Here is an 11,656-nt window from a genome sequence, read left to right on the forward strand (position 1 = left end):
AAACTCATTATGAAGACTACATCACAGTGTATGCACACTCACATGCATACGGGTCATGTTCCTGAAATAGGAGTTGAGCTGCAGTGGGGTGTGCCATATAATGACAAGTCATTACTCGTCCTCTACCACAGGCCAGGACTCTGGTCACCTTCTCCAATTCTGGCAGCAATTATACATACACTATAGTGTAATGTTGTTTGGGTTAAATGATTGGTTTTCCCAAAACATAACACAATACCTCTTACTTTAACTCAGTGGTAGTGCAGACATTTTGGTATTTAAGGAGCCGACCTTTACCAGAGTGTACTTTGCAAAACAGAAATGTACAACGAGAAATGCCTCCTAGTGAAAATGGCTTCTAGCACTAGGAAAAATCTGGTTTGTCAGACTTCGTGATTGCATTCAGCCCCCCCTTTGGTGACCAATCAAATGTAGCTACATTGAAGACTTATAGTTACAAGGCGATTGGAGAAGGGTTGCTTCCCATCATGTGACCTGTACAAACAGTCACAACCCAACTTGGACTCACTGCAGTCTCAGACAGATTGATGAAGGTTTGAAATTAATTGACGTCTAATTTATAAATCCAGATAGATTGGAGGCAACATGTTAGCAATCTGAGTCAAACCACTGATAAGTGCAACCTGTCTGTGACACAATTACTTAAAATTGACGATTTGGCCCCATTCAACCACAGACTGTTAGCAGACTGATTGCAACTGTTTGAAAGTGGTCTGTGAAGCATTCATATTAAAGGAAGCGAGATCCCAGGGTCACTGCACACGGTCACAAAAGTTTTCTTTAGTGGGACATTATTGGTCAAACATTGGCATTGACCAGCTTTGTTGAATTAACAGCGATTAGCATCTGAGCAAACAAAATGATTTTGGTTGTCAGCCACATTCACAGCTGCTGCATCTCTAACTAACTGATTCATTAAATTTTAATTTCACAGCTTGGTGAGTGTGGATTGGTAAAGTTTATGGAACTTTGATCTCTGTGCTTTCACTCAGATGTCAGAAACATTACACAAAAATTAAGCCCCTGAATCATTTTTAGAAACTAACTTGTAAGAGACTCAATAATAAAGATTATCATCATTATTATTATTATTATTATTATTATTATTATTATTATTAGCATAATAATAATAATGATAATGATGATGATGCAAACACCAGAGGTTCAGTTCACCAAATAAAGGCAAACAGAGAAATTGTGATGTATCCCAGATTGGCTGGTTGTCATAGTTACCATGGACAACACATGGCCAAGTTGTTGCACTATGAGTTACCCTCCAAAATCATGCCCCTAATTAAAATATCTGCTGTCACCATCCTGTGCCTTTTAAAAACAGCAGCAATCACAGATCCTGAAGACGGTTCTTCATAACTCTGCTTGGAGGTTTGAGCTTGTTGTCATGCAGCAGAATAAATTTGGGACTGATCAGAAGCCTCCCCGATGGATAAGAAGATCTGAAGTTTTAAACTTTTTTTTTAAGTTTTAAAACTTTTTGCAAAGTACTGCAAATCAGAATCTGAGAATAAAGCCAAGACTTTTGTTCCAACTTTCAGTTTGTGATCAAAATGACGAAATCGTTGGTAACTTTTCTGTTTCATCACCCTGACCCCACCTCTCCTACAAAGTGACCAGCAACCTTCGAGTGTTCACTCACTGCCTCAGCATAAAACTGTTCCCGCAGCGGCAGCACGATGAAGCAAACGGACTTGCTGAGAATAACACTGCTGTCCTTGCTTTTCTGTCTGGCTGAGTCATAACATATTAATGTGTGTGTTTCCTTGTTTTACTTTTTGGTGTTTTCTTTTTCATTGTTCAGTCTCTTTTCAGGGTTAAATCTGAAACTAAATAAAATGCTCGCTCTTTACTTCAACTTCAACTTGTTCATTTCTTTCTTCAGTGCCAGCAGCTTTGACCCTCGACCCCATCACAGCCCACCAAAGACTGATTCTCTCAGACGACTGCACCATCGTGGCCTACGGGAATCTCCATCCACAGCCTCTGCAGGACTCCCCTCGGCGCTTTGATGTCGAGGTGTCCGTTCTGGGTGCAGAGGGCTTTTCGTCTGGCGTTCATTACTGGGAGGTGATGGTGTCGGAGAAGACGCAGTGGATGATCGGCGTGGCCAACGAGACAGTCAGTCGCAAAGGCAGCATCCAAATCCAGCCGAGCCGCGGCTTCTACTGCATCGTTATGCATGACGGGAACCAGTACAGCGCCTGCACTGAGCCCTGGACCCGTCTCAATGTCAAGAGCAAGCTGGAGAAGGTGGGGGTGTTCCTGGACTACCCCAAAGGCCTGCTCATCTTCTACAACGCAGATGACATGTCTTGGCTCTACACCTACCGAGAGAAATTCCCCCCCAAGGTCTTCCCCTACTTCAGCCCTGGCCAGAGTCACGCTAATGGCAAGAATGTGCAGCCACTGCGAATCAACACTGTACGCCTTTAAGAGCTGCTCGCCTCTGTGATCTGAGTTGTCCTGACAGATGAATCGGTCATCGATGAATCCACGGGTTTCACGTGTTTCAAAAGATGTTTAAGAAATCACTTTCAAAATGTTAAATAGGGTGTTTGAAATGCTTCTTTCCTTCAGTTCGGTGTAGGAATTGTGCTCGGTGTTGCTCTTAAAACTAAAAACTTTTTTTTTTTTTTTTTTCTTCTTCTTCTCTTTTTGACTTGAAGTGATCGTACAGGTACAGCCTGCTGTTGAGCCTCATTCTGCATCTTTTATGAAAAAGATGGCATTAAATGGAGACAGTGGGGACCCCTGGGCTTATTTTGAGGTCTGTGGCAGTAGTGGAAAAAAAAATAAATAAAAGTTATCCTCAGTTTTAAAGTAACTGTCTAAGGCCCACCTTGCACACTCCCAGGGGGCTCTGCTCTCCGTATCAAGCTCCAGGCTTTTCAGACTTGACGTCCCTCTCTCTTTCCCTCCCTCTCCCTGTCCAAACAAGTGGACAGTGGATACCGGTCACTTGTCTTCTCTTCGCTGTACAGTTGGCTTAGCTTTGTCTGTGGAATGTGATTGACAGCACTTGGCTCCTATTTTGGCTTTTGGTTGGACAGCGATCTTCTCGTCAAGTCTGCTGGCACTTTTTTTTTTTTAACTTGTCTCTGAGACCATGGTAGTTCCTCCTACATCCATGTGTCTGTACAGGTTTTATCATTGTGCAGAAAGTTCCAGTTCTGTGTGCACCAGCACCTAAATGAATGATTATAGAAGTCCATAGGCTGCTGAGGTGATGAGGTTGTGCAGACATATGCTGCTCATTGGTGGAAATGAATACTTTGTGTGTGTGTGTGTGTGTGTGTGTGTGTATAAAGTATCAGTAGTTTAAAAACAAAAGTGTCATCATGCTGGATCATGTTTAAGTTACACAACGCCTGATGTTTGATCATATGTCTTGATGTCAAAAACATTTGTAAATCATACTGACTGAGCAGAGACAAGTGCATAAATTCTCAGATGTGAAAAATCTGACCATTATAGATCAGTTCTGAGACCAACTGTTCGCTTTGTTAGTCTAAATCCTGTCATTTGTGTAAACTGTACATTTTAGGAACTTTTAATTATCAAATAAAAGGTGATGGATGGATGAACTCGAGCAGTAATAGGATGTTTCCTGTGACTTGCATTCCCAAAGCTGCTGCAGCCGCCGCCGTCGCTGTGATTAGAATCACTGAGAAGTCCTCAGAGGCTCACTTGTGTTTTTGACATGTGCCTCAAGTGCTCTTGTTTATCATTAGTTAAACACAAGTCGAGCAGAATCTGCTCTAAGAGGCTCTTGTCCCTCGGCCAGTTCCGGCACACTGAGAGACGCGTGAGGCGCTCGGAGGGGATGTTCACGGGTGTGTTTGTGCAGCCTGCTGCAGCTATAATTTTAAATCCAGCTTTGGTTGTGGTTGATAAACACCCATCTGGCCATCCAGGCATACCCACGGAGCGGCCAAAATGTTTATTGCAAAATACCCTGCTATCAAGCAGAGCTTAATAGATTTTTCTTCTGCGGGAAATCTACAAATGAGAAACACAAAAAAAGGATCAGTTTGACCTTCCATTGCCTCTGTACACGTTTGCATTAGTACGTGTGTCCTCTTGTTTTGTCCATGTAAAAGAAAAATCGGGGCAGTGCCCCTGTTTTTGTAGGATGTGATTGCAGTATGTGCAGTATGACGCAAACTAGGGTCAAATTTTGTGAATCTGCAGATGATTCTGTGCGCTTGTCTTAGCTTGCACAGATCTGCAGGGGCCTGCGAGTTATTCACCAGTTATCTGATGTGGCTGAGTAACACCTGGCACACCTCAGATACCCAACAAAAATGCCTCCAGATAACACAGTGGGTTATTTTTCTCTCTTCGATCTGTTATTATGGAAAACATCCTTGGAGTAACCCCCCAGGTTAAAACAAAACTTGACCCCAGTTTGTTGCAGACCCTTGTGCTGTCTGCTTCATTAAGACTTTATATTAAATATTAAGAAGGAGATTATTGTGAGGTGATGTTACTGGTGACGGTGATGCGAATGGTTAAAATGACGATAGTATCTATGACACTTTTAATGATTATTATGATGATTGTGTCTTTTGATGAGGGGCCTCCTTGCGCACCCATCATTGTGTGAATATATTCTAGTGAGCTTTTGCCACTGGAGGTTTGTGGGAAATGTTTTAATGTACAATAAATGACTGCGAAAAATCACACAGTCTCATTAACTTTGTTTTGATGGTGCAGCGACTCCGCAGAGCAATCCGGTTCATTTTTCTCATAATACCAATTTGGAAAACTGAAGTGTGCTCATCTGCACACCTCAGTGTGCCACAGAACAGAGTGTTTAATAGAGAACTTACATAGCAACTGCAGCTCAAGAAATCAGTGGATCAGAGAATTGATCCCCGGCTCCTCCAGTCTGCAAAACAGAGTGTCCTTGGAAAACATGTCCTAAGAAACTGCTGTAAACACTTTTTAAGAAGCGAACGAGTGGGTGAATGTATGTTGTAGTTTAAAGCACATTAAATGGTCAGTAAGTCTAAAAAAGCAATACATAAATGGACTCTATTTATCTTTTGAGTGGAAGCATGTCATCACACATGACTAGTTTTCATTTTGGAGATGTCATCAATCTTAAATCTACTTAACTTTATTCCCTTTTTCTTTCCTTTCCCCCACTCTCACATTTTCTAGAAAAATGGAGCACAGCTTTATCTCAGGGTGTAAAATCAAAACATTCAGAGTCTTCACCCAAACCCAGCCTTAGTGCTCCTTTTGTGCAGCACCACCTGGCGTTTAACTTCACCTTTTATATGTGCTGTTTCCTTTGGCCATTGAAGGGTAGTGGTCATCTATTCCTCCATCTGTGACGATCTGTCACGTTTTTGCTAAAACATCATCATAATGAACATCATGCGGCAGCTGAAACCAAAACCCTAAAAATGAAACATCTGGTAGGCAGATGAGTCCTGCTTGAAATGTAGGAAGGCTTTGTCTGAGCTTGTCAATACCTGCTCCAGATCAGAGAGTTTTCATGCCACACATTTTATTGGGCTGTGCCAAACTCGCAGCTCTGCTAAGGTATCCAGCAGGGAGGTGGGAGGCTGTGCACTCTTTTTCATTACTGTTCCCTATTTTGGCTGAGACTGAGGCTCGGGCGTGTGACATGATGAATAAAAAAAGATGTCTGCTGGAGTTCAGTGTTCCCTCACTGCGGGTGAGCCACCGTTTTCAATGCATCCTGTTCGTCTGCCATCTGTGATGGAAGTTCAGTGAAACAGCAAAGAAGAAACTGTTGTGCAGCCCCTTTATTTTATTTTTTAAATCTTGACAAAAACGATTAACGTCTGAGTCACGTTCTGCGTCAAAAACCCCAGGAAGAAAAAAAAATTGTATTTGTGTTTCTGACTTTGTGCCTTAGTTCTTTCTTCTTTCACACTCCAAAGCAATTGAGCGTTGTTTCATGAACACACGGTGCAGTTTGAAGCAGTGCCATTGATTCAGAGCAGACCCTCAGGACAAGAGGCTTCATATTCTCAGCTTTGACTCTGGGTACTTTTCTCAGCTCGCTCCTGTGATTAAAGACATTTTTATCCGAGGAGAAGGTGTCCGACCCGTAATAGACATTTTTCCCAGAGGGGAAAGTGTCCATTAAAAAGTCACTGAGCTCTCCTTTGAGAGACCCGTATCTGATTCCAGTCTGATGTGGCCCTCCTGAGGCGGGAGTGTAGGGTTTTTAATCTTCTAAGTGATGGGGAAAGCAGAAATAGAGGCTCACTTTTGTCATCATTTTTTTTCCCTTCCTACTGAAGAACAAGAGCTTCAGCCGTAATGCTGGTGGCATGAACAGATCCATCATCTGTGTTATTATGCAGTTCATGTTCATGGATTATGCACCGTATTAGATTAAATGGGACTTGAGGATCATGACTGTGCCACAGGATTTTACACCATCTCACTGCTGAAGGGATTAGTCCAACATCTATTTTGTTAATTGATTGAACACTGAGGTCATTTATCAAGCTGGAATGCCAAACATTGTCTGCTTCCTGTTTCTTCCATGTGTGGACTTCTTTTTCTCTCGTATAGGGGCGTGATTGTCCATTAGTTATGCATTTTTGGACACAATTCTCCATTACTGGCTTCTCTTCAACGGCTCAATGTAGAATCCAGAATCCTTCTCCTTAAATACAAAGTCTTGAATAATTAGCCTCTATTATATCTTAAAGACCTCATAGTACATTATTATTCTAACAGAGCACTTCGCTCTCAGACTGCTGGCTTACTTTCAATTCCTTGAATTTCTAAAAGTAGAAGGGGAGGCAGGCCCCTCTCCTCTGGATTCAGCTCCCAGTTTGGATTCAGGAGACAAGACACCCTCTCTGCTTTTAAGACTAGGCTTAAAACCTTCCTTATAGAGCTGGATAGGATGGCTGTCCCTCCCTGAGCCTGCTTTATCGGGTATTTTCCTGTTAAAAGGGAGTTTTTCCTTCCCACCATGACCAAGTGCTTTATACGGGGTTATTTAATTGTAGGGGTTTTCTTCAGTACCTTGAGCAATCTGTTGTTGTCATTTGGAGCTTCATAAAGGAACAGATGAACTTTAGATAGAGTTTTGTATCCCCCTTTGGTTGATAAACACACTCCAGAGCTCATTAAAGAAATAAAAAAATCTTGCCTTCATCCTGTCTCAGAAATTGAAAACAGAAAAGAAAAAAAAGTTATGTGTAGGTGAAGCAGAGGATTACTCATCTAGCTGGGAGCAGATAAATCACTTGTGGGCACCTTGTTAAGGCAATAAAATGTTACGCCATTAGGAAGAAAATGATCTCAAATCTTGTATAACAATACAGTTTGTTGTTCTTTCCCCCCCTCCTCACAGATCACAGTTTCAGCACTGAATGTAAGAACTTCAGGAATGAGGAAATTTGAAGCAACTTTTCCTCAAAATTTCATCATCCACTTATATAAAATAAAAAATCCTCCCTCTCCCTCTCACTTTCACACACACACACACACACACACACACACACACACACACACACACACACACACACACACACACACACACACACACACACACACACACACACACACACACCACACTCTCCACTGCACTCCTCAAACTTTAGCGGACACACAGAGAAATTGACCTCCTTGTATAATCTTGCGTGAGTCAGTGTATTTGTCAGCACAAGTCTCTGCACCGTAAAAGAAGCAGTGCGAAGGCCTTTGGCTCAATCAGAGAGGAGACGGTCTAATTCACCTTCATCCTGTTTCCTGAGTCCTCCTCATGCCTCTCCTGTTACATGCTGAAGCACTGAACACAGCGAAGTCCAGGCTTGTTGTTGTAGCAGAGTGCCCTCTGGTGTTGGCATGCTTCCCTAAGTTTTGCCTGCTACATCATGTCAGTATTTTTTTTTAATCTGAATTATTCATCATTAAAAGAACAATGTGGACATTTTTTTATGCAAATAGTTGAAGTAGAAACCTGAAGCAGTAGTAAAAGTTTCAAAGGGGAAAAAAAAAATCATTTCCATGTCTCCTCTAGAGACGTCAGGCCTGTGCAGCAGGTGATAACAATAGTTTGGTCCCTAAGTTTTTGGATAGTGACACAGTTTTGGGTTTTGTTTGTTTGTTTGTTTGTTTTTTAATTTTGTCTCTGCACAGCACTGCAGTGGATTTTAAATCAAAGAATCGGTATGTGACGCACAGGCTTCCAGCTTTAATTCAAAGGGTTTGACAAAAGTAATGCAATAATTCAGGAGTTATAGTCTTTTTTAAATTTTTAAAATGTTTTTTTTAAATAAATAGTCCCCCATTTTCTAAAAGCGTTCAGAATCAGTTGAACAAACTAGCAGAATTGTAATTGTTTTTATTACGCGGATGAAAATCCTTTGCAGTTAATGATGTTCTGCTGAAGGTGCTGCTTGTTTGTGAGTCTCTCTGCCTCCAGTTTTGCATTTATTGAAAAGCGACACTGCTGGATTGTGATCAGCTATCTGACTTGGCCATTCAAGAATATGCCCAACCTGTTTACTTTTCTTTAGCAGTATGCTTTGGTCATTATCCATTATTAGCACTGCGAAGCACTCGGCCATAGCCTGAATCTGTAGACTTCAGATGTGATGATGTGACTGCTGCTCTACATCATCAAATAAACACTAGTGGCCTGGTTCCCTGCAGCCATTCATGCCGATGCCATAATGCTACGTCGATCATGTTTGACAGATTTCTGGCTTCAGATGAGCCGTTTCTCTCCTCCATCAATTTCTCTTCCCATGATTCTGGTACAAGTTTATCTTAGTTTCAACGCTCTGAAGAACAGAACTGTGCAGGTTCCTGCAGATATTTTCTGTCAAAGTCTAATCTAATCTGTCCTCCTTGTTCTTGAGTGTAACCAGTGGTTTGCACCTTGTTGTAAACCGTCTATATTTCCATACATGAAGGTGTCTCTTGATTGTAGATCTAAAAAAAATGATACACCTCGACTTGGATGGATGTTATGAAGGTGTTTTCCTTAAAGACGGAAATAATTCTGCCATCATACACTTTAACTGTCTGTTATGGTCTTTCAGATCTTTTGATGTTGCTGAGCTGGCCGGTGCATTCCTTCTTTTCAGGAATGTGATTGATGATTTGGCAACTCTTAAAGTCTTTCCCATTTTTTTCAGTCGGAAAATAGAATTCTTCACTTTTCACTGACAAGATCAACACTTGGAATTAACTCCAGCTCATTTATCTGCTTCATTTGTCATGAAATAACCAGGGAACCTGGCTATGAAATGGCCTGTCAGTTAATTATCCAATTATTTCTGAGCCACTGAAAATCTCTGTAACACCTAAACAGTTGATGGAAAACTTTTGCTCAGTCACTCGAATTAAAGCTTAAAGTCTGCACTTAAATCACATGATGATTGTTTGATTTAAATAGTCTGTAGTCATGTACAAAGGCAAAAAAAAAAAAGCTCTCACTGTCCACAAACGTATGGACTGAACTGTAGATGTCTCAATAAAGCGCAGAGACAAGAGAAGAGACACAAAATTGAAGTAAATGTGATGGGAAACTAAATTAAGATTAATTTGAAAGTTATTCCTCTAAAAGTTTAATTTGGATTTTTTTTTTTTTTTTTTAATGCTCTCTTTAACTAAAGAGAGCATGCCAGAAGCAATCTGAGACCTATTGGTCTAAAGCAGCTCTACCATTTGCGAAACTGGTCTTAAGTTGTTTTGGGTTTCCTTTTTTCTTTTTTTTTCACAGATTTGAGAAATGTGCTGTCTCCTGTGTCTGGACAGGAAAACCCGATAACCTTTTCTGAGCCGGATACATGCCTGTTAAATATGAAGATATTGCCAGAGGACTAAGTCAGTGTTGTTTGTAAAGCAGAGGTGTCAAGTGTACAGCCTGCAGGCCAGAACCAGCAGAGAGAGAGAGGGGGCCCATGAACATGAACGAGTTTGACACCACTGATATAAAAGAAACAAAAACTTATCGTCAATTATCTCTAAATCTCACTAATAACACCTTACATTTTGTTTGTTTAGCCAATGCATACAAAAGAAGATTCTTCTGTAGGATCACAGACTTTAAGAGCCAGGTTTTAGTTTTTGCAGGGACTTGTTGCCAGACAACCAGATGAAAGTCGAAAAAGTCCCCAACAACAGAAACAGGCAACACGGGAACAACTTCAGCTGTTAATCAGAGAGATTTAGTGGGGCTGAATAGTACTTCTTTGGGACTTTTTGAAAGAGCAAGGGTACCTATTCCAATCTGTGCAAAGTTAATATTCAACTTAAAGGACAAAAATGAGAGTGGAAATAATTTCTATTTACTAAAAAAAGAGCTTTTATTACTCACAAATAAGCATTATAAGTAGACACTCATTGGACATTTTATTAGAAACACCTTGCTAGTACAATAGTTCAATGCTTTTGAATTTTTTAATTGAACAAGGTGCTGGAAACATTCCTCAGAGATTCTGGTCCATATTGATATCATAGCATCACACGGGTGCAGCAGATTTGCTTTCGGCACATCTATGATGTGAATCTGTTGTTCCACAAAATCCCAGAGATGCTCTGTTGGATTACTGGATTGAGATCTGTTGACAGTGGAGGCCATTTGAGTACAGTGAACTCATTGTCACGTTCAACAAAGCAGTTTGAGATGATTTGAGCTTTGTGACATGACGCTTTATCCTGCTGGAAGCAGCCATCAGAAGATGGGTACAGTGTGTCAGAAACAATACTCAGGTAGACTTTGGTGTTTAAATGATACTCAGATCATACAAAGTGACCCAAAATGTGCCAAAAAATATCCCTCACACTTACCATCACCACCAGCCTGAGCCACTGATATCAGGCAGGATGGATGCAACCTTTCATGTTATTAACACCAAATTCTGACCCTACCATCTGATCAGATCAGGCAACATTTTACCAATCTTTTATTGTCCAATTTTGGGGAACCTGTGTGATGATAGCCTCAGTTTCCTGTTCTTAGCTGACAGGACTGGAACCACGTGTGGTCTTCTGCTATTGTAGCCCATCTGCTTTAAGGTTCAAGAAGAGATGCTCTTCTGCACACCTTGGTTGTAATGTTCTTTGAGTGTTCCCGAGAGGCTGAAGCAGTCTGGCCATTCTCCTCTGACCTCAACATAAGTATTTTCTCTTTTATGGAGAAAATACTTATGGTTAAGTGGGAAAATCCCAGCATATCTGCAGCTTCTGAAATTCTCAGACCAGCCTGTCTGGCATCAACAACCCCAGCACGTTCAAGGTCACCCAGATCTTTCTTCCCCATTCTTCAGTTGGATGTTAGGACCATGTCTACAAGCCTAAATGCATAGAGTTGCTGCCAGTTGACTGGTTGACTGGAGATTGGTGTTAAAGAGCAGTTGAACAGGTGTCCCTAGTGAAGTGGATGGTAAGTGTATATATGTATGTATATATATATGATAAAAGTACTTTCTGCAAAACAGTTTTTTTATTACTAATAAGTATGTATACAGTGTCACATTATATATTATATTGCAGTTAGCTGAGATGTTGAAGATGAATAAAAATACCCTTCAGTGTTTTCTCTTCTGTTGTAGCAGCTAACAAGTCACAGAAAGCAGAAACATGGCAAAGAAACAGAAATCACAGA

At 41.0% G+C, this 11,656-nt stretch overlaps 1 protein-coding gene across 2 annotated transcripts in view; it reads left to right on the top strand.

The window, feature by feature from the left end:
* trim62.1 (tripartite motif containing 62, tandem duplicate 1) overlaps positions 1-4,719 on the top strand; it is a 34,738-nt gene extending 30,019 nt beyond the window's left edge. For both annotated transcript variants that reach the window (XM_031735062.2, XM_039612497.1), the window contains one exon: positions 1,919-4,719. In XM_031735062.2, the coding sequence (XP_031590922.1) occupies positions 1,919-2,469 (551 nt within the window). In that variant the 3' untranslated portion in view covers positions 2,470-4,719. The remainder of the gene's footprint in view (positions 1-1,918) is intronic.
* The last annotated feature ends 6,937 nt before the right edge of the window (positions 4,720-11,656 follow it).

This window comes from Oreochromis aureus, linkage group 5 (assembly GCF_013358895.1).
Source record: "Oreochromis aureus strain Israel breed Guangdong linkage group 5, ZZ_aureus, whole genome shotgun sequence".
In the NCBI taxonomy this organism is placed as follows: domain Eukaryota; kingdom Metazoa; phylum Chordata; class Actinopteri; order Cichliformes; family Cichlidae; genus Oreochromis; species Oreochromis aureus.